General features: G+C 38.6%; 1 protein-coding gene across 1 annotated transcript in view; it reads right to left on the bottom strand.

The window, feature by feature from the left end:
• The window catches only part of LOC124162706, a 435,651-nt gene that overhangs the window by 25,575 nt on the left and 385,188 nt on the right, over positions 1–24,888 (bottom strand). Inside the window, exons 4-5 of the mRNA XM_046539314.1 lie at positions 19,611–19,890; positions 17,147–17,342 (exon numbers count right to left, since the gene is read on the bottom strand). Of these exons, the coding sequence (XP_046395270.1) occupies positions 17,147–17,342; positions 19,611–19,890 (476 nt within the window). The remainder of the gene's footprint in view (positions 1–17,146; positions 17,343–19,610; positions 19,891–24,888) is intronic.

The raw sequence follows: 24,888 nt of genomic DNA on the forward strand, positions 1-24,888 counted from the left end.
CATGAAATATAAGGAAATCGCGTAGACAAAAAATTCAAGAAATTCCTCATTCACAACTTATAATGATTTCTTCAGTCAGTAGTTAGGACACGGTGACCTGGACACGCAAACCATAATTATATCACGGCACGATATAGATTTAGGCCACAAGAAGCACAAACGGGATGTTTTCGACGAAAAGTATAATATTCAAGCCAAAAATTGTATACACTGAAGGTACTTTCGATGATGGATGATGATGAATGAAGAATGAATTTATTTGTTCAGTTTGTGGTAAACTCGCCTCTGGAATGTGACCGACGTAAGTACATCCAAAGAACAAACGAACTAAAAAGTTATTAAACTAAAACAAAAAATATTTTAAAATTAAGCGATTGCCAAAAACAGTATAAAATGCACTAAAATACCTTTGTTCTTACCCTCATCTTATGAAGGATTATTTCTTCATTCAGTACTTAGGAAACGGTTACCTGGATACGCAAACAATATATATCACGAGGCGATATAGATTCAGACCACAAGGAGCAAAATCAAATTGGGTGATTAATCAAAAGGTGTCGTTTATGTTAATAAGAAATGAGTGTAGAAGACCGCAATTGGTGATTAAGGATTGGCAGACAATATAAATATGTAAACCTAATCATCACCCACGCTTAATAATCCGAGTGATGGAAAGCTTTTTTCACTTTTTATTGCATTTTATACTATTTTTTGCAATCGTGTTTTTATTAATCTTTATTATTTTCTTCATTTTAGTGGTGAATCATGCAATCGATTCCACCAGAGCCTTTAAAAAATGTTGCTAAAAAATTCATAACTAACGTCATCTATTGATAACATTGAAAACAATGTTTACAAATGGAAATTTATTCAATTAATTAGAGCACAATGGGACCAGATTTCAAATGTCATATTAATTGAATATTGTTTTGTCGTCGGAAGCAATTTCAGAAGCAATTTCAACATGATCCGAAGGTGAGTAGTGGATTAAAAATCAATTTCGAGATTTCATCGATGGAACACAAACAGACGGAGCAGGTTAAGAAAAAACGTTCAATAAGGATGCAAGAATGCTAAAGAGAAAGGCCAATTTCCATAACAAACAGGAGATAAGGCCACATTTCGATATCAAATTGGGGTAAAGCTAAGTTATCCAAATAAAATCTCCATTACTTATCACGGGATGCGAAATTTGAACTTGCGATCTAGTTCTTTGGCACATGATTAATTGTTACAGAGATTGAAAACAGGATTATATCGTAATAAAGAACTCAAATAAGCCGATGTTAGCCTCCAACCCCAAACAATACACGCATGAGCACTGTAAGTGCACTAAAATGGATACAGCAGTAAGGACATCAGGACAAGAATGGCGTTAGCAAAGGAGGCGTTTAAGAATAAGACAGAGCTGATCGCGCTATAAGAAAGAGAAGATCGATATGCAAGAATTTAATGAAAAGGTTAATGAAGAGTCTTTTCTGGAGTGAAGAGCTTTACAGTGCGGAAACATGGACACTAAGGAGGGACAAAGAGAGACGACTGATGTCGCTTGAAACGTGGATACGGAGAAGAATTTAGATATTGAATTGGATGGAGAAGAAGGAACGACGAAATGCTGGATATGGTGGGTGAAGAGAGGCAGCTTCTAGATGAGATACAGAGGAGACAGAAGGTATGGATGGAGCGAGTACTTAGCGGGGAGGCGTTGTTAAAACAGTTATAGAGGTTAGAATGTAAGGTACATGGGAGAAAGAAAGGAAGACATTAGGATTTTTATATAAAACGAAAGGAATCAGGACTTATTGTAAATTGAACACGGAAGTCCATGAAGGGAAGGGATACTGCCAGAATATCGTACTTCACCAATACTCCATACAAACCTATCTTACTTGGTAGAATGCTTTAAAAAGGTGTACTTCCGGGTAACTCCATAAACCTAAGCCACTGGCTAGTCCGCACATATTTCCTTGAATAACAGCAAAAAAATATCTGAGCCTTAAATATAGAAATTCAAATGGCACGAATATTGGTATCGCCAAAACGAGCTTCGATCAATCTAACAGCTGGTAAAAATCGTGTGCACATAATTTCTTCCTCCACGAAGCATAATCTAATTTCAGAATAAGTCATTAGAAGATGAGATAAAAATTAATCAAAAGGTAGGAGTTATCATAAGCAGTACGATGGATTCGTTCATTGGAGGTCCCAATGGATGGAGCGCTGAAAGATCTTATTGCCCCGTGAATTTAGTATTATCCGAATGATAATCGCAATGAAGGGGTGATGCCTATCTAAAATAAAGCTCACTGCACAGATAAGCCACGGCAGATTTCCGCGCCATCCCTCGGAAAACAACTGACAATGAGACGCGATACAGAAACGGTTATGGACGAGGAATAAATTTTAATAAGTCGCTCAGGCCTTTGCGGCTAATTGGCTCATATGAGCTTAACTATTCCTCGAAAATTATCGATTTTCAATATAGGAAAACAAAGCGTGATTCCAGACACCTATAACAGGAATGACAACATATTTATTACAAGGAAATTAAAATTTTAGAGATTATAAAATATGAAAAACGCTATTCTTTTGCACTCGTAAAAATTTCAACACCCACGAAAGTGTAAAGATAATGTTATAATTATAAACAGAGAGTTATTATAATATGTTTTGCTATAGAACTTTTCATCGTAGCTTCACACACATCCGCGACCACACAGACTATTTATTATAGCGTCGCCATAGGAAAATGCTTTCGGTTAGCAATGATGATGGTAATGTTTAATAAGTTTCTTCTATTCAACGACCATATTAAGCACTCCTCATCGCTGTGAAGACGACCGCAGTGCCAGCTGTCGAAATGCCGGCATGGAGGTAACCTTTATCTTGATAGAATACCAAGAAAAATTCATAAACGATATCACGCACTTTGCTGTAGGATTTTGATTCTAGCCATCTCACCATTTCCATTCACCACGAGTACCATATTTCCTCTCCAAAGCCTGTCCTACCGTAAGGAGTCGTATATCATCTACGTTTCCTACACAGGGCTTAAATAATAGGTTGGATTCAAACAATCAAGTTGAGCTTCTAATTTGGCTGAAACGAAAAAATCCGGATAGGGGAATATACGAATGCAAATTACAGATGGAAGAAATAAATATTTGCGAAGCCAGTTATTGACTGACTTAGCAATTGTCTAAGGAGAGGGAAATAGAAGTTACCCACCAAGGGTTAGGCTTTTGGAGTCTAGGCTAAGAGTATAGAGCCTTAACTTCCTTTACGGATTAACACCTATTCTCCTCCCTCCATATAAATCCCAAGTCAATCTGAAAATCGTTACAGGAAATAATTATCTTTCCAACATTAATTTACAAAGGAGCTTGACGCCTTGAAAGTGAGGAGGGATAGGCCACGTGCTGGGTTGCACTATGGTAATTCTAAACACTCAGAACTAATTGTGAGTAGTAATTACTATCAAGTATTTAGTACATGGTAATTCAAAGGCAGAACTCACCGGTGCAGTGGGCAGATTGAATAGACTTATCGCAACGAGTAAAACTAAAGAAAGACGCACAATAAAAATTGGTTGGTTTGTGGTCTCCACATACATTTGTGTACAGCAAGTACAGCCAAATCAAAGTATCCAACGATGCCACATTTTATCACCATCACGTGATATCATTAAGACTTCGCCAGAAGGAGAGATTGGGAAAAATACTACTATTTTCAACTATAAGGGGTAAAAAAATCACCGAAAACGATAGCGTATTTTATCCACGATCCTTATGATCACGTGGGAAATCTTTCGACAGTATTGGCATTCCAACCTTGATAAAATGATCTCGCGAAACTCCTTATCATCATCTACCGTGCACTTAAGCTTCCGACTTCCACTTCAGAGAAAAAGGTATTTACTTTAGATAGCCGTCAACGGGAAGATTAAAACAAAGCGAACGCCGGCATCTTTACCCTTCCCGCATTGGGACCTTTTGAATGCGATTTACATTCTATAATCAGAGACTTCCCACTTTCTTGCCCCGGAAGACATTTACGCAATGTCTATGACGCCAACAAACAGAAATCATAGGTATTCGCTTTCACTAAAAGACACGTCTGATACATATTGACAAGCATTTAATAATTTCATAATCTTGCAGGCGCTCCACGATTTTCGTTGCTGATATCAGAAACGTCCTTGTAAACTTATTTTAACTTTCTCCTCAATCATATTTGAAAATTTTAATAATTTAAGGGGCCGCAGGTCGTCATTATCTTCTTTTTCATAAAACGTGGGTTTTTATAAAAATGTTATTTTTATACTTTAATACTATTTTAGACTAATTAGTTTTGCTAAAGACGAATTTTGCAATCGATTCTAATTTTAAGTACAACCACCAAGTTGTTGTCTAAAATACTCTGTCTTTTATATCCAACATCTAACTTTCAGTGATTATGATTATTAATTTATTGTTAGATAATTAATTCCAAACTATAAGAAAAGTTATCAAATCGATTTAAAACAAAATGCCAGAGTTTACTCGGTTGGCAATGCAGAATGACCTTTAAATAACACAAGTTCTTTAAATCAAGTAGGATAATTATTATTGTCATAATCGTTCCATTTGCTTACATGCATTTCCTATTTGAATCAAGTGAAAGAACATTCCTGTCCATTTATTAAAAAAAATGGATTTCCATTCTCTTTAGTTCACCATTTATCCGATTGTAAAATTAAAAGTATTATCCCATGTTGACGAGAATAAGCATTGAAAATAAATTCATTAGAAATAAGTATTATCGATACTTTTCACCTTTTATTTTGTGCCTGGAAATACAATTTCCAGAAGTATCTTTTTACATAAAATACATTTACACAGTATTTCCTTATTTTTAAATGCCTTTCAAATCAAAGCACACACTAAAATCAGTTTCAAGTACACTACCGTTTTCGCCCAATAAACTTCCAACTTGGTTGGCTGCGCGTATTTTGGTGACCTTTTTGCGGCTTTCTTGCAATAATCGACAATAATGATAATTGCCATTCTATCTTGAAATTGAGAAGGATCGCCAATTACAGAGAATCGACTGTAAACGTATAACAGCGCAATCAGTCACGATGAACGGGGGAGGGAAATTCCATTTTTTAGCAGGTATGTTCGCAGTGTTGTCATCCAAAGAAAATAGGTACTTTTAGCGAAATTAAATTTGAAAAGTTTTGCCTTCAAAGACAATTTCTGCTGAGATTGAAAAGTTAAATAAGTTCCAAATAACGCTAACAATTCAATCCTTATAAATATAATCAATACTTTCTCCGGCTATTTGAGCCGACCGTGACGCCAACTCTCATAGCAGTAATTTGACTTCAATCACGGCTTTTATTTGCCAAATACTGAAAAAAATAGTACGGTAGCATGCCAATGTATATTCTAGCATTAATCAACATTAATCCTACGTCTAGAAAAATACTACAATGAGAGCTAGATTAAAACTATGATTTTCAAATACAATTTACAGAAAATACAGCCGCGGAAAGCGTATTTTTTAAGGCCGGCAGTCTATGAAGTCAATGAGCCAATAGATTGAATTTTTTATACAAAAAAAATGACATTCTATTCTTCGCTTCCCTCAGTTTTTTCATTATTAAGGTTTACAAACTAATTGAAAATGTGGAGGCAATGGAAATAACGATATTACGATTATATTATATAATTATATTAACGATAATTATGATATTGGCGATAATTTGCTGAAAGCTGTATGTAAGTTTATTCAACAGAATTTAAAATTGTTTTCACGCAAATAATTCATACATTTCTGTTAAGTTATCGCTTGATAATTTAAATTCAGAACGTATGCACTTGACTGACCCAAGGGGGAAGGTGGTTAATGGGTCTCAACGTCTTTCCTCAACGGTCGGGTCTAAAGGAAAATAGTGTCACGAGAGAAATTTTCATGGTGGACCTAGAAACCCTCATAGATGCAGTAAGAATGCACGTCAAATGCATGGCAACTCCAGAAAACCTAAGAGTATATGTGGATTCCAATTGATCCTGGGACACCGATATTTTGTTTCGCCCCGGGCCCATGTATCGGAATGTTCGTAAAAAAAATGAAAACCAAGGCATGATTTGGTGGATTAGCATGTCTAACAATGAAACGCCAAAAGTATTTTTCATAGTGCTGTTCAATACGTGTCTTCATATTAAATTTGTATGCTTTGGATTGGGAAAATACGATATTATATTTAAATAGTACACGATACGATACATAGTATATACGATAATATTTTAGAACAAAACGCTATACAAAATACTTTCTGACTATGATATTGGAAAAGACTTTTTCACAAGGAAAAAAATCGATGAAGATATATGAAGAGAGTATTGCTCACTACACTGCCATCTACTGACAACGTACACGACTAAGAGGAGTTAGATAAAAAATTGTGGCTTGATTGCTGAACTGATTTTTCATATTTACTTTTACAGACAAAGAGCGCATGAGGAATGGAAAATTAAACGACTAGTGATCATTGAATTGAGATTGCAGTTGGCTATGAATATTAACTTTTGACGGGCACTAAATTTTTCAAGCGGCGATGAGATGAGTATTCTCTTAATGAGTATTTCTGTACAACAATCAGTGCGTAAATTAAGCATTATTTCGCCCCAATATTAGAATAAAACCGCGTATGCAATCCGTAACCTGCTAAGCACTAAAGGAACAAAGCTGAATAGGGAAAAAGGGAAAAACTAGACTGGCCATTCTCTGGCAAGCTACCAAATGATTTCGCGCATCAATCACAGCGAGCACAACAGTTGTTCAATGTCAAGGCTGACTTGAATGTGGCGTCGTAGATTCCAACTAGGAAAGTCGAAATTCCAATACGAATTTATTGATTGAGCCAACGTACGATTCATACATTCACGGCTGTTCCATGGCCAGATGTAATTCACGATATAAGAGGGGAAAATAATTCAGTGAGCTCAACTTTTTAATAATATTTTTACTCCCGGAGACAAACTACGTTAACACGTATATATTAGTACTAGTATTCCAACATTCAAAGTGTATACCTACTACTAGGGTAAAAAAATTTCTGAAAAAGCTGAGTTTTGTGTCACTGAGTTATTTTCTCTCTTTCAAAATAAAAATAAAAAAATATTTAAAAAACCAAAAATTAAAAAAATATAGGTACACAATCGTTTTCGGAGTAACTATGTGGAACCATCTAACACCGATTTTGAAAGGAACTGTATAATTTTAATTAATCCACATTAATTTAATATAAACCGATCAAGGTATCGGCAAGTTAGCGCCATTTTTGCGGTGGAAGTGCAAAAAAATTCAATTAAAGACAATGTTTGCAATGATTTTCTATTGAAACTAGGAATCAGAAATGCCCGAAAACTGGACGTTTCCTTCAGCCTTCATAAAATACGAGTGGAGTCCATAAAGCAATTCGTCCGAGAGGAGAAATATCAAGAAACATCTCGCGAATATTTCTCGAGTTGCTCATAAAGGGACGGCAGGTTACAGTGGCGCCGACTCCTGGGCCTGAGGTGGCCCGAGCACCCTCCAAAATTGGTCATGGGTGTGACGAAAAAATGTGCCAGGCTTGTCGATTTTCCCCGGAGTGTCCAGATATCGAGATTTGTGTTATCAAGGTTCTAATGCTGATCATATGACTCTTCCAAAATGCTTAAAAAACTTAAAACTCAGTACTTATAAAATTTCCTGGGGCAGATCCCCAGTTTGGGCCCCCCCAGTATTTTTTGTACGTCGGCACCCCTGGGCAGGTAGGAATGAAGATTGAGAAGAGAAGGATCAAGGATTCTTAAGATTATCTACAATACGGTTGGCAGAATGTTAAACCAGGATGCATGGAATTTATTTAGCCTCCAGCTCTGACGGGAAAAGAAATGAGCCTGCCTGGTGAAAAGATAAAAGGGCAAAAAACGAGATGAATAAAAAGCGAGGTACCAGAGAAAATGAAGACAAATCGTGGAAGGGTTAGGTGAAGAGCATAAACCGGGAGGAACGCAGAAAGAGAGCAAGACAATATTCAACATTTGCAACGCAAGAAAAATAATCATGAGAGATTTTTTTATCTCCTCCTGTTCCCCAAAGTTCCCACAAGTTTGAATTATTTCTCCGAAATAAATTTAAGTCGGTACTTGAATTTTACGAGAAAATGGTTACCTAAGATCGCGGTTACCTATATTCAAAATTTTACTCCACATAGTCCAAAACGGAAGAGACTAAATAACCCTGCATAAAAAACTAAACCCAAAACTTAATCTCCACGTCACGTATTCTCCGATGAAAAAGGGAAACCAAATAAAAAGATACCTCCGTTGGCGGTAGATAATCATGCATTCGTTAAAACCGACGTAAACCAGTAGATCACAGCTAATTATAGCTAAACAAGTTCTCTTTTTTTTGCTAAAACATAAAATTTAATCAGCGGATGCCACTGCTTGTGCTTCCCACACAACCAACCTAAACCTGAGGATCACAACTAATAATAGCTAAGCAAGTTTCTTCCCGCTTAACCATCAATATTAATGGGGGATGAAGCCGCTCCGGTGACGACGAAAATGATTCAGAACACGTAAATATCGATCGCTATAAATTCTTCCTCAAGTCGGTAAGGAACGCTCGACTTCTCTCGAACTTTATCGCATCTGCGTTACGACAGCCATCCGTCACGTAGGTACTTCTTCCACCGTTACGGAAGAGCAATCAAAGCGTTGCAAGACCGCTTACAAGTCAGCCTGCGCTGTACAAGCCGCGGCCGCGGAGCGTGGAACTGGAGGGCAAAAAAAGCTCACCACTCTCTCGAGGGCTTCAACTTCGAATGAACCGGAAGCTCAACGATACGCACTGAATTTCCGCCCACAGGGAGGATCGAAGCCTTTGAGCGTGGAGGAGTCGAGGAGAAAGCAGAAACGGAGGAAGAACAAACGTCTTCACAGATCGCTATCATCACACCTAGTGCACGAAATAAAATTTGGACTCGTGGAAAGTTCCACCACAGTTATATCGCCTGAGAACGTTACTTTGGGGGCCGCGTGCAAACTACTCTTAAGCTGAAGCTAAACATCAAACGATAGAATCTAAAGATTCAAGCGCGATTGAGCGGAATTTTTCCATATCGAAATAAATACTTGCATTTTTCCACGACTATAAAATTCGTACCTATAAATATTTGTAAACGCCATTTATACTTTGAAGTTCATGTAGTAACATTGAAAACTAGGTCGTAATAAATGTTATAATTATGAAAAAATACAAGTATTTATTTCAATATCAGACGATACCACTAAAAACTATGTCTTAATCGAATCCCATCAACCCTGTTTCAAAATGAATAAATAGTAAAAATATCCAGCGAACTTTCACTGTAAATATCCCATAAGCTTTAAAGTTATTTAACAAAGCGTCCCGTAGAAACCGCAATTGTGAAATGTCAACTTCAAACCTTACCTTAAAAAACTGTAAACTATCCCCCAAAAAAGCGACGACCTTAATCTACCCCTGACTTACAAACGGATTTTCTAATTTCTTTGCTGCAAGAGGATTTCGTCGACGAAGGTCAACCAAAATCGGATGACAAGCTGACACTTTAGCAGTGGCGAAAAACATAAAAGCACTGTGAGGGGACTTTTCTGAAAGATTCACTCTATCATGAAGGAAAATGTTTAGAAAAACTATAAATAATGGTAAACAAAAATAAAATCAAATAAATGAAAACAGAATCACTTTTTCTGAAAGATTTTATGAGACAACTATAAAATTTCCCACGTGTAACCTCAATCGAATTAGATCTCTAACGAAAAACACTCCTTAGCTCGAGATTGTGGGGGCAAAGGTTTAAAACAAACTACAAAACGCTTAACCCACTTACACTAACACACTTAACACATCACTTACTACGCCACTAGCTTTACATACGCGCATAGTGCACACTACGATTCCAGGATTGGTGCACCGCAGCTATTTCTTCCGGTGACGAACGAGTTCTTTAACATCTCTTACGTGTCTTTGTACGCTGCTTGACCTGCCCCACGTTACCTACTCGTCCCTCGGTATTCCACGGATCTGGGTCCGATTCCCGATTACGTAAAATTGATTTTTTATCGCATCGGAATTTCCTCTTTTGGTGTTTATACCTGTAAGAATGTTTCTCCACGGGTGCGAGGCTTGGAAAATCACAGCAGCGAAGAAATCAAGAGTGGAGGCCAGGGGGACTGCATAGAGGAGGCCCAATTCTATCCCATAGAAGGGTGATTTCTGTAGCCACTCCGGTCGCATTATAATCTGCTTTAAAAAATGTCCGCAGCGCGGTGATGAGTGCAATTCAATCCACTTTTTTCCAATACGTATAATATTTGTAATTGCGGGGAATAGCGTTGAAGAGTTATGAATTTGATAAAAAACATCATTGTATTTCGAATGTAAATCGGAATGTAAATTTCGGTTGATACCCCTTATTATACCTCATGGAATAATCTTAACCTTTCAACTTGGAACTCATCATCATTGGCATCTTTTAAGAGGGGGCTGCACAAAGCACTTGTCACTTCACAACTAGCTGGTTAACATACATGACACTGAGCAGCGCCTACGACAAAGATAAGTAACTCGTTTGTAAGAGCGAGAAGTAGTACAGTTCACCATTCCTAGAAATTGGTAAAATTGAGTGGAGAGCCAATATTAAGGCCGTTTTACACGGGGCACGTGGTACTTGCACAATCTGACGTGTGTACGAAGGCGCAGTCAAAATTTCGTCGTGTAAAGCGGTGAATTGCTAGAACACATACGAGAATGCGTGGACGTGGGATGGCAAAATAGCCCGTTCCAATTTCGTTAATGCATTCGCGCAATTCCACGCCATTTTAGAAATTAATGCAGTTCTAACCTGCGCAATTCCGTACCTCGTGTAAAACAGCCTTTAGGATTGTTGACAAGAGACGGAAGATAATGGCGGTCCTTCCAGGGACATTTCCTCCATATTTTCCTCTATCATACTGTCAGCTAGTTATCGTGAGGATTCGCAGTTGATAATTATCACCCTCATACCTCCACGGCGAGAACTGCCTGGCAAACAGGGAAATGAGTGATTCTTTCAGCACGGGTTATCTAAAACCAAACCGGCTTCCACGGGCGAAAGTGGATGCGCATTTATTACGAAAAAGAAGGGTGTTTCCCAGCGAACGCACCGAAGGCGGAAGCCGAGAGTCGCTGTCGTCGGGAGGAGGAAAAAAACGAAAGAAAGCTCTACGGGGAGGTTGACGTTCCATTTGGGACAGGTTTATACCGTAAGCGGGAGGAGATCATCATCCCCCCATGCGGACGGTGTCACATCGGCTGCGGGCGGTAATTGTTCGAAGCGCGGTGACGACGGCTGGAGGCAAGTGACCTCGAAAGAGGCAAGTTTACCGACAGTCCCAACGAACAATGCACCTCGGTCTCTCTAAATAATAATCATTATTCATTACGAGGCGCGAAAATTCCCCAGAGGATAAATCATTTTCGTTGACCGAGATTCGAACCCGGGTCCAGTGGGTGAAATTTGATGATGATGGGGTACGAGGGGTGGGTTCGCCGCCCCACATGCATTTTCTGTAAAAACTGAAAATATGGCATTTTTAAAGGTAGCTGTCTAAAAAATGTTTTTTTCCTTAATTTAACATTATGTCCACTTGAAACCACAATTTTGTAGCTCAACATTAGACGATACCAGTAAAAACTGTAATTTTTAAACAATTGCTATCAAACCTGTTTTAAAACAAGTAAATAGTAAAACAAATCCTGCGAACTTTCATAGTATACATCCCATAAGGTATAAAGTTGTTCCAAACTATGTCCTGTTGAAACCACAATTGTGAAATGCCAACTTCAAATTATGCTTCTAAAAACTGTAAATTAACCCCCCACCCCAAAACGACAAGCTTAATCTGATCCAGTCTGGAAAGTGGCAAGTTTACCAATGGCCCCACCTGACAATGCACCTAAGTCTCAAAAAATTAATCATCATTTATTATGAGGTGCCAAAATTCCCAAGAGGAAAAATCATTTTCCTGGACCACGAACCTGGGTCCTACGGTGGATTAATAGGGAGGGTAAGTTTGGGGGAGAGGCACCCCCATGTTTTCTGAAAAAAAAACGGCAAGCTTTTTTCTCATAAGACGGTAAACTTTATGGTGGCTATCCAATGAAAGTTTTTTATTTCATCAGCTTAATAAAAAAATTAAAAAAATAATTGATGTACATCTAAAAGCCACTTGTCAATATATATCAGACCTCAGATGTATTACTGCAGGGAGTTTTTGTGTACCTAAAGCACTGTGGAAAGTAATAAACCCCTCAACCTCCATCCCCCAAAAATGACAACCTTAATATACCCTACCTTAAAAAGTGGCAAGTTTACAGACAGCCTAGGATAACGCTGCAACTAAGTCTCACAAATATAATCATAAATTATTATGAAGTGCAAAAAATTTCACAAAGGAAAATCATTTCCTTTGACCAAGGTTCGAATCAGGGTCTCCCAAATTTGTTCAGCAGAAAAAGAAGATGGTACAATCAGGGACAGAGCACCTTGCATGAATTCGGTAGACCTGGTTTCAAATTTTGATCAAGGAAAATGGCTTTTCCTCCGCGGAATTTTAACACATCAAATCCATTTGTGGGAGACTCGGCAAAGGTAGGCTGGACGCTTAATTGGGATTACTCTTTGAAATATTCTACACATAACCATCAAAGGTGGAGAGTATGATAGCCCATCGAATAGACAACTGAGCTACTAACTTAAGTATCAAAGCTTCAAATGCCTAAATAATATCTCCCATAGAGTGAGAAGTATGTGGGAGTTATATGCCTGCTGGGTCACGCTTGTCTGTGTTAAACGAGTTTTGTCCTGGATGGCATGACTCGTTGTGGTACACACTCAATTTCAGGTCACACCACATAGGTTACCATAAATTGTATAGATACACCATGTTTAATGTCTCTCACTTCTCATTTTTCTTAATGGTAACTGCTGCAAAATGAAGAAAAACAGTATTTTTGCCATCATGCAGGGAGGAAGTCAGGTGTAACCCTTTGGTGGGTCACACTGCTGTGAACACGCTAACTTGAGTTAAGAGGCTGTTCATTTTTCACTGGTGTTCCACTGGCTTACCTAGACGGCTCTCACTATGAAATCATTATTAAAAATTCACGATGTGTAGGTGTAAACATCCTTTGACCTCAGAGGGATATCCTCTAAGGAAATCATGCCAATAAAGTAGTTCCATGAAAGGCTAGGAAAGGTTAACCACTTATGTATTCTCCAACTGGAAAACATGTAGAATTTTGCCACGGAAGTTAATGGACAGTGGCGCCGACTCCATGGGGCCTGAGGGGGCCCGAGCCCCCTCAAAGATTCGTTTGGGGGGGCGGAGCCCCCTCAATATTTCAAGAAAATAATGAAGTTATATTATGCTTTGTGAAATCACAAAAATATATTGGTAATTTTTATTTCCCATGTTTGACGATAGTTACCTTTTAAAATAAGTTCAACAATGTGTTAAAACAAATAATTATAAGGTGAAGCAGGTTGACTGAATCAGGTGGTGTGAATCATGATAGTGTTTCGGTGCTGCGACACACTTTGAATTTAACCTCTTCCCGGGGCAAGACCTCGGATATGGGCCCCCCCAATATTTTTTATAAGTCGGCGCCCCTGTTAATGGATGATTTCTAATAAGTTTTCCCTCCTATAAAAGTAATATAAAAGAAGATGAAAATTTTGTATGCCGGCAGCATAGGCGAACCCAGAATCAAAACTGGGGGAGAGTAGGAAGCTGTGGTGATTCAGATTGTAACATTTTAGTACAAAAAAGGTTTATGAAACCAAGATTTAAGAAAATTATGAAATCTCTTCATTAGTTTATGAATTTATTTACTTAAAAACATAATGATTTTTATTTTAGTTCCATGTCTTATATCATTTTTCTTAAAAATAAAATTTGTTCAAAACTTTCATTTTTAACTAAATTTATTTTCACTTCTAGGGAGGGACAGCTTGCCTCCTCTGGGTACGCCCATGGTCGGCAGTGAAAAGAAAGATAGCCAGGCCTATCACCAATGGTATCGGATTCAGTGTGGTAGCTGACCATTTCCTGTGCCTCAATGAAGGGATTATCCTCGGTCCCCTCTAAATGAGCGGGCATATTGTCTTAGCACCAGAGCTAAAATACCTGTGACCACCGGTGAGTCATGCGCCGCAGTGGCACAGCGAGGAGGGGATTTTTGGGGATAAAACCTCCCCAGAGCTCAGAGAAATTTTTCAAGTTTAATCTATTTTACTTAATTGGATTAATAAAACTTAATACGATAATGTAAGGTTTCATAAAATATCCCTCAGACATCTGTAATACTCATAATTTTAAACCGTTTATCTTAAAAAATTTCTGGTGGAGGGCCCCTGCATGTCCTGCTAATCCTGGTAGGTATTCTGTACCCCCCAGACCTCCAAGTAATAGTTGCACCAAAAACCCCCCTAGCCTTAATTCTTAGCTGCCAACAGTTTCCAAACTTACATGAAAGGCACTCTCCACCAATTCCTTTAGCCACACCTTCTCAGCCACATATTTTCAACCGAGTATAGTAGCCCACATCATGCTATATTAAAAAATATAGTTGGAAGAAATTGGAAATTGAATTAAGCCCACAAATGTCATGGTGTGCCAGCCATAAAGGCAAACTTAAACAGACACAAATGGAAATAAGCTAGGGGATATAACTATCACCGGATATCCTGGTAAGAAAAAAAATCTATTTTATTGCAGACCTGGAATGATGAAGTAGGGGAAAGGATAGATAGAAATGAAGTTAGGAAATATATTATAGGAATCTCACATGAACACAGAGATAAAGCGACAGAATTTGAATTTTTAAGCAACAAATACTTAACAGAATGCTACGGGTGCTGATGCACATGGATATTCTAGGGGACTCTGGGAGATATCACGTAAAAACATCAGGATGAGACAGAGATTTATCAAATCAGAGTGTGATAAATTGAGGGAGCTTGATGAAGATTTGGAATTGGGTTCCAAACAAACGCCAATGAGATGCAACACTAGGTTCCAAAGGGTAAGAAAATGCAGACAATGAAGGCAAGAAAAAGTAACATTCTCTGGAAAGAGTAAGCTCTGAATAGGACTAAGAGATTGGAATAAGATAGCAGTCTAGTGAACCATAGAATATGAGAGAGAAGGATAAAGAGACAGTAGAAAAAGGGTGGGAGAGAGTTTAAAACAGGAACTTCAAGAGTGGCATAGAAGCAGAGAAGTCAATTGGATAAGTGGAGAGCGGAAGGATTTATAAACCGTAGATTATGGTAGAAATGATAACAAATTGTGAAGTGAATAAATGTAAACACAGAGGAAGAAATTAAAGGGAGATGAAGAAATAATGGATAAAAAAGAAGGCAAGAAGATTTGGTGGCAAGTGCAATGTGAAGAGATGGAAAAGTTCCATGAGGATGGAGGAGTGTGTGCACTGTATGCCAAAGTATTACCTGAAGGCAAAGAGGTTAACCTAGAAAAAAATTAGGAATAAGTCTCTAATTTATATTTTCAGTGAAATTGCTGCTGTGCACCGAATATGGTAAGCCTAGCAGAGGTTAGAGCTACAAGAGCAAGGAACATGAGAGTAAACATAAAAGTAAATTGCCACAAACTTGAGCAGGTGAATCAGTTTAAATACTTGGGAGGCATATTAGTGGAATATTGGTGCAGCAATAAAGATATCAGAAAGAGATTACCATATTCAAAATTTTCATGAACGAAAAGAACCGATGAAAGGATTTTTAAGTAGGAGTTCAAAGAATAGGTTAGCTAAGACTGGGATCCGGAGTATAACATTTTACAAGACAGATAAAAGGATAATGGGGAAAGATAATGAAAGTAAGCTGGAGACAACATTTAGAGACTGGTTTGTAGTTTAGAAATTGGTGAAGTGAATAAAAAGAAAATGAATTGAGAAGGGTAATGCGAGGAAACAGAGGGTGAAAAAGAGACAGTGAGTGTGAGGGATGGCGTAAATTCTCAGCGCAGAGAGGGGATGCTGGAAACCATGTTAGATGGTAGGAATATATATAAGGGGGATGGGCAAAGCAGGGAACAGGATTAATGGATGGAATGAAGGTTGTAAAATGCTCCAATTAAACCTACCACTGATGTACATCCTTCAGAGGGCCTGATGGATGCATCCCCCAACATTTGACACTTTTCTTAGTTTTATTTTTTTCTGGGAAATCCAAACTTTAAGCATTGTTTTCACACTCAACTAAGGATGACATTCGAAGATGAAAATTTAAAAAAATTACAAGTACATATAAGGTAGCTGAGTTCTATATTACTCAGGAGTGTTCTAAATTCTGTGCAGTTCCCCAATAGCACATCTAGCCAACTGTTACACAAATCCCAAATACAGTGAAACCACGGTTAGCGAACGCCTCTGATAACCAAAAATTTTGCTAAAAATTTGTCTCCGATAGCAAACAAAATTTCGGTTAGCGAACAGATGTTTAGCGGCCATGTTTGTGTTTGGTGCTGTGCGATCCCAAATTGATACAAAGTACAGGTGTTACAAAAGAGGCAGAAGCAACAAACACTGGATAAGTATTTTTCCTTCAATCTCAAAGTGACAGAGGACTTCCCCCGAAGTACTCACAGAGGGGGATTCCCCCTCCAAGCAGTAATTCCACCCCTTCCTCCCCACACCTCCATCCACTCACACCATCACATGGCAGTATAAACGGTTAGTTTTCCTATGTTTCCTTATTTTTAAATGCTTTCTTTAATTCTTTTATTTATATCTAACTCAATTTGTACTGTATTATAACTATTCTCATTTAAAAAAACATACCTATATAGCCTGTAACTTTCAAATAATAGCAACTCAATGGGAGCTAGGAACCAATTATTCCTATTTCCTTTATGTTTTATTGGGAAAATTGTTCCGGATAGCAAACATTTCGGATAACGACCAGCTTTCTGGAACGAATTGTGGCCGTTATCTGAGGTTCTACTGTAATTGTAAGCCATAAGAAAGCTAAGTTGTTATGTGCTTGTAGGTCACTCACCCTGACGCTTTGATGTGCGGCCACTTGTTGGGCAGATGAGGATGGGGCCAGGGGCTGGGGAGGCCTTCCGCCGCCGCCACTGCCATTACCACTGCCTCCGCTAGACACCCTTCTCTCCCCTGACGAGAACACACTATCATGGGAAACGCTGTGGCGCAAACTATCCTGGAAGATCTCTCCGGACGTCCTGCATCCACTGCAAAATAAATCATTAGGATACATGAAGATTTCCTCTTGATCATTCATAAATGCACACTGGACCATTATGTTTTAGAAATTAATGATAGCAACATGATGCACTCCATAATTTTTCCATTACATTGGTTAACTTCCCAGAATTATAAATTTGATTAATGCTTCAATGTTTAGGCAGATACATTTACTGTATTTCCTAGTACTAAAAAATCAAAATATATATTAATGATGAGTAAATATGTCTACATGAATAAATGTGGAAATGGATGACTAGAGAAAATAAATTAGTGTTTAAAAAAAAACAGGTAAAAAAGCATGTTTATCACGGTAGCATAGATTACATGAATATCATATACATGGAAAACATGGATATCCTATTTAGTGCAACTCAGGTCATGCAGCACAAGAATAACCCCTTATGCATGACTTTGAATTTGATATTGAAATTGAAGCATCCAAGAAGAGTGTGTGAGACACAATGTCAGCACCTAACCATATCTAAGCCACAAATGAGTATGGCCCACAGTGCTTGACAAGCACTTTCATTGAAAAATCTTATCATTCACTCTAAAATATATGGCATTGCAGTTGGTAAACAAGGGAAATGTTACCGTCAGCCTATATTGCAGTGTAATGGTTTAGCTTGTAGGATGCGGTGACCACATGGAATTTCATTCTGAGTTCTTCATCAACTAGGATACAACTTCATATTAACAAAGCACCTTCCAAAGTGATTTATTTAGTAAATTTTTTTGTCTCGGGCGTGACTTCATGGCATATATTCATAGTCCACAGAATTTTATTTATCTATGTTCCGACAACTTATGTCATTTTCAAGGTGGAACTATATGTGATGCGAGCAAATTTACACAATTTTTGGTTGATTATTAATTGGGGGAGGGGTTTTAATGAGTATCGAATAACTTTCTCATGGACAAAGAGCTTACGGGTTCGTTTTGAAGTTGGGGAGACACAACAGTGAAGATGAGGAGTGAGAAGGATGCAAAGGGTCAACAACACATACATTTTGGTTTGGAAAAGCCCAGGGGCGCCGACTTATAAAAAATATTGGGGGGGCCCACATCGGAGGTCTTTCCCCGGGAAGAGGTTAAATCCAAAGTGTGTCGCAGCACCGAAACACTACCATGATTCACACTACTTGATTCAGTTAACCTGCTTAACCTTATAATTATTTGTTTCAACACACATTGTTGAATTTATTTAAAAGGTAGCTATCTTCAAACATGGGAAATAAAAATTAACAATATATTTTTGTGATTTCACAAAGCATAATATAACTTAATTATTTTCTTGAATTATTGAGGGGGCTCCGCCCCCCCAAACATATCTATGAGGGGGCTCGGGCCCCCTCAAGCCCCATGGAGTCGGCGCCACTGGAAAAGCCTCAATCTCATACAAATAAAGGTGTCATGTTGTATTGAAATAAAAGGTAGTGGCACGTTTCCACAATTATTTTAATGAATACAATGTGTTTCTGCTCACAGAAAGTAGTCTTTTTTTTAGATCTGTTGGTAGTCCTACACCACAATATGGCTCTGTGAGCCGAAATGCATCATATGCATTAAAATAATTGTGGAAAAGTTAAACTACCTCTTATTTCAATACGCCGAGCATTTTCTTATCTTTTCCGCTGGCCTCAGTGGCGGTAGGGTAAAGTCCTTGCCTGCCAAACAGGAGGTCGTCGTTTCGAGTCCCACCTGGGTAAGTTACCGCTATCCAGGAAATGGTTGTTAGTGCATGTTAAATTGTTAACAAGTCATGACGCCGATGTAAAAGGTCAAATAGAGCTGTTTCCGGTGGTATGGAAATAAATAAATACATTTTTCTTATGTAAGATACCTTCAGAGATAATGTGAACCTTCTAATCTAACACCAAAGACTGGACATGACTCCTAATTACTATAGTACCTCTTCACCAACCCCATATATAAGTAGGTAGTCATCAAGACAATGAGACACAATCTGTGGGGTAGCCAGGAATTTCATTCGGGAGGGGTCCAAAACCAGGGTGGAACATTTTTTAAAAATAGGGTACTAATTAGATGGTTTTAAACTAATTTGAACACTTTTCATAATCGAAAAAAAATTTATTTGTCAAAGAAATCTTTCGTAAAAGCATGATTTTTCGATATTTTTTTTCTTTTATGGCAGAAAGAAAATTTGTTTTTATATTCCGGGGGGGGGGGGGGGTCCGGACCTCCCCCCCTCGCTCCGCCAGTGGACACTTTCATGGACCATGGGAGCTCACCTCCTCCTCCGGTTGTTGTCCTCCTCTGGACTGCCCTCCTCGTCGTCCTCTTCGCCCGAGAGCAGTTCCGAGGCTGAGCGGCTGCGGTACGCCTCGTCCAGGTCAGCTGTCCCAGCGTCCCGGCGGTCCTCCGGAGGCAGCGTGCCGCCGAGGGTGGAGGACCCGGCACCGCCCAGCACGCGGGTCATGTCCCGGGATCCATCCTCGGGAGAGCGGCGGGACTTCCGCCGGAAGATCCGACGAAGGCCCCGCAGCGGATGGAAGCGACGCTTCTTCGTGTCTGCAACATTCGGACGGATACATTGTCATCAACGATGGTAAAATTATGCACTGAGAAAAAAATAGCTGGGCTCAATTACATTTACTTCGTACAAAAATTAGGGAGAGCGGGGTAATAGAGTACACTTCAGCATTTTTATTTTATATATTTCACTTGAAAACTTCAAAGAAAGAGGCAATCATATTATTTTGAAGAAAATTCGATTTCCCACCAATTCTATACTTCATATTTGGAAAATTTAACTTACTTTGAGTGTTACACCTATTTTACAAAACCCTTACACAGCACGGGATTGTCCCGAGTGCCGGGGCAATACCGTACACCAGTTGGTACACCCTAACGGGTGATGATGAACGAAATTGCAAATACTGTGGGGGGAAAACAAAGATGGAGAACCTAATTTAAAGTTTTATTCCATCATCGAAATAAGTAAAACATAACATATTGGCTTACATTAAATTTAAAATAATACCAACCCCCTATCTTAGCTGTAATAAAAGTGAGCATAACATAAAAGTAAAATTAAAGAAAATCTTTTTCTAGTTACGATTAAATATTTTACTGTAGCATCAAAATATGAAAATCCATAAATATTACAGACAAACTGACGACACGACGGATGAAGGTCGTTCGGATTATTGAGGTGTTCTGACTATTGTGTGTTCGGACTATCGAGGTTCGCCTGTACTTGGGAGGATTGGCAACTCACACATTCAAGGTCCTTCATAATTCACATAAGCATTTTAATGTTCAAGTTGCTCAGAAAAGTTATAATACAATATGGGGCATTATCGTTCAACGCGGGGCAATGCCATACACCTTGCGCCTTACACGGTATTGCCCCATGCAAGGTGTACGAAATTGCCCCAGAACGATATGACGCAGCATTTTCAACCCTAACCTAAAATAAGAACAATATAGGACTTGTTATTGGTATTAAAAAATAGCCCATGATATGGGCCATTCAAAACCTTTAGTTTGAATATAGTCACTAATAAAATGTTTCCCTTACCTCAGTTCGAGTAAGTCTTTAAAATTATAAGAAAAGTTGACAAAACAGAAAAAATTTCGTCACATGCACGTGTGTTAAGGCAGAAGCTCCCAGATTGTCTTTATCGGTTTCGCTTTCCTTCCGCTATGCAGCAGGACTTCCCAGCGCTCACTACATACTCCAGCGGATCTAAAATTATGGTGCACGGTATTGCCCCGCCGTACGGTATTACCCCGGTTTCCGCTTATCAATTACGAATACAAATTACTGATTTTAAAAATTAATCAGTAAAATTACAGTAACAATAACTTCTTGTAAGATTGTTCACGCTAGAGACCACCTGGCTTTAGTCGAATATTGCATAATAATTGCAATGTGGAAAAATTTGCGATGCATACAATTATAACAGCTGTAACGATACAAGGGGTGTCATATTTTGTATCCATTATAAGTAGACTACAAATAAGAGTTGCTGAGCCTAAACTAGTAAATTGTGCTATTCAGGGTCTCTTAAGTTAGGCCAAGGTAAATCAGTGAAATGAGTAAAGTAAATGTCGATTACGAGCAATTGACAATGAAAGTAACGATTCCTCTTTCACCGTGAGGAGTAAATTAGAAATAAAAATTACAATTCCTATAAAGTATTAGATACCAGTAAAAATTACTGAAAAAGTAATCTTTACAAGTAAACCGATTACTTCGACTCGATTACTTACCAACACTGATTTTCACTTGGGGAGGGGGGGGGGGGCATTCATCAATCAAGCGCGTTTTTAGACATGGACAAATATGGTCCGGTTTTATACTGCCTGAGCACTGCATGAAACAAGTGACTGTACGCAGGCACACGCACGGGACCAAATTCATATACACCAAGGATGAAGGTTGCCATGAAAAAAATGTTTGGCTTAGCCGGGATTTGAACCCGGATTTCCCGATAATCGAATTCAGAGAATAATTTCCCCACGGAGGAGGCGTAGGAGTATCAGTATCCGTAACTAGGTCTTAACAAAATGCATATGGCATGTGATGAAGGAATGAATAAGTACACGTGATACTAGATAAAATATCGACAATTGATGAAGTATCTCACAAGATTACGAACGTGTATCGGCATTTATGATTCTCTCCGCATTTTATAATCGTGGAGTAATACCGAGTTTCAAAATTAATATCACAAACAGAAAGAAAGGCTGATACGGAGCACTGCCAAAATACGACAAATTTCAACCATTAATGCACAAAAGAACGGGTTAAGTGAAAATGTGATATCGTAGAGCATTGGCAAAAACTACTTTCAGGTACGCTAGGTACTTCATACTTTTTCCCTCATGTTTTTTCCCACAAAAACAAATCTTTTTTACACAAAATTTTCACATATGCTTGTTTATCTTTTTCACATTTCACAAATAGTGTATATTGTATATCTTTTGTATTGTAAACGTTTATCTACCATTTTTTAATAAGTTTGCATTGACGCTATCGAGGGGTTAGGTGGAAGAGGGGACTTCTTAGTCTCAACCTCGCCTGCATGAAGACATATTATTATCATAATAAAAGAAGAATGGGTTCACAGATTAATTCCCTTCACAACCTCTGCAACCTTGAGGGGGAAAATCACTGGTCTATGTGCGTAAATATTGGCAGACCCAAAGAAACTTTACATAGATGATCAAATAGGGCTGGAATTCAGTCCTTCCTTAGTCGATTATGAATTCTTCCTTCTTACTTCTTCCTTCCACACCTTTTGTGCGCCGCATTCAACTATCTGCAACCTGTTGTGTCGCTAGAGACCCAGTCAAATGCCAACGATAAGGGGACGAGGCCCAAACGAGGCACAATGTCTTCGAGGCTTACAAGCCCGTTTCGCCTCCGTCTTAATTACTCCCGACTTTGAAGTGCTAAACCAAGGAATTATTGAGCGGGACACACAGCTGAGATTGAAGAGCATTCACAGCGCTGCCAACGAGCACGGAGCTAGCTACACGAGCCGGGAAAATGTGATTATGATCATGAGCGATGCTACCTGATATTACGTGGTGAAAATGATTTACTGAAATGAAAGGTAGTTGTACTTTTCCACAATGATTTTAATGCGTACGACGCGTTTCAGCTCACAGAGCCACACACACATCATCTTTTCATCGGTCTTGTATCATCTGGTACAAGACCGACGAAAAGGTGATGTCTCGCTGAGCCGTAACGCGTATTGCGCATTAAAATTATTGTGGAAAAGTGCACCTACCCTTCATTTCAAAAGGTCGAACTTCCACCATATAACACCTGAGTCATTTGAACTTATTGAAAATGATTATCCGCTAAAAACGCATAGAACTTTTATGCCATTACATTGATTATCACGATCAAAACTTATCTTTTAAAAAATCACCTTCTCAGTGAAAGCCAAGAAGTTTTTATCTAAATGCCTTCGATTACAAGAAGAAGGCAAATTATTTGTCTTCGTCAGGAGGTCAGCAAAGATCAATAAACAAACACAATTTTAAAGATCTTATTTTATTTATTGAGTTTTTTGCTTTGCACCCACTTTAGCCGTTGTTTATTTATCAACACATCTCAAACCGTTGCATGAAAAAATAAATCTATTAAACAGGCTGAGATTTAAGGATGCTTAATAAATTTGCAAATTTCATTAACTTCCGGTGGTAATCCGTATTCTCGAGAAAGATTGTCACTCATAAATATTTTTTAACGATTTCTTATAGAAAACGTTAAAAGGAACTACGTCATTAAAATGTATTAAGCCTGAATTTAGGCCATTAATGCAACACATCAGGAAATATGGAGCACTAATTTGACACTGACCTTTATGCACCTCCTTTACTGACGAGGAGCAGTGACTTTTCTCTGGGGATACGGGGACATATTTCTCTGAGAAATTAATTATTCCTGGGGTATTTGGAACGCTTTTAAAACCCCTCACTCGCTGCGGTGGTGGAACGGTCGCCGGAAAAGGGTTTCCGCGAGCCTTTTCAGACCCACTGCCACTTAACCCACACAAGGGTCCCCGGCGCGGCACACTCCAAAAAGTGAAGGCTCGAGCGCATTTAGTTCTGCTTTTGTTTTTTCCTCTTCCCCCCGACCTATCCCGGCGCCCCCTCGGCGCCCAGAGACTTATTCGCATCGCTCCCTATTGAAGTACCATTTACATGCCTTTCCCAACGTGCACCCGTTTTCTCTGATGAGAAACTAATGGGAGAGCCTTGAAATTTTACCTCACGGACTTCTACATCATTTTAACGGTTGGTGTAACCATTCTCCCAGCAATCCTATCTACTTTCTTCACATTTAATTATCCTCCGCAATACTTTAGCGGATTAATAATGAGGATTAAATGCTACCTGCATCTTTAACCGCAGCCACCCACCCAGAGCCGGAACTAAGAGTTGTCAGGGGAGGCAATCAGTTTGCCGCCCCCTTCTCCCTATCCCCCTCCACCACCACTAAAATAGATTAACTACATAAGCTAATTTTTTGAAATGCGGCAGTTGAAATTACACAACGCATGTATGCTATTACGACGTTTTACTTATGAAAAACTTTTTAATCACACTTATATTAATAAAATAAAATAAATTTAAACACGACTAATACAAATCATTTTTTTTATGATAACTCAATAGTTACTACGCAAAAAATTGAAATCTGTTCTCCAAGTAATCCTTAAACTCTTGCCATCCTAATACGACTCCAAAACGTAAGTAATACAAAAAATTTTACACTGCCCCCTTTTTTCAACCTGATGCACTAGGTATGTTTATTAAAGCTTGGTACAATATATTTTAAGCTGTCATAATGCCAAATTGAATAGAGAACTCAAAGAGCACGTTAGAGTGGTCGTGGATCCAATCGCTCCAAATCGTGAAGAGCAGCGGAATTCACGCTTTCCAAAGGAGTGAAGCGGATTTAGGACTCGCGTGGCCATGAAGTTTTATATGAGCATTTTACATTTGGGAGTAAAAAATGTGTCTTTTCTCGATTAGGCTCGT

The sequence above is a fragment of the Ischnura elegans genome, chromosome 7 (genome assembly GCF_921293095.1).
Source record: "Ischnura elegans chromosome 7, ioIscEleg1.1, whole genome shotgun sequence".
Taxonomy (NCBI): Eukaryota; Metazoa; Arthropoda; class Insecta; order Odonata; family Coenagrionidae; genus Ischnura; species Ischnura elegans.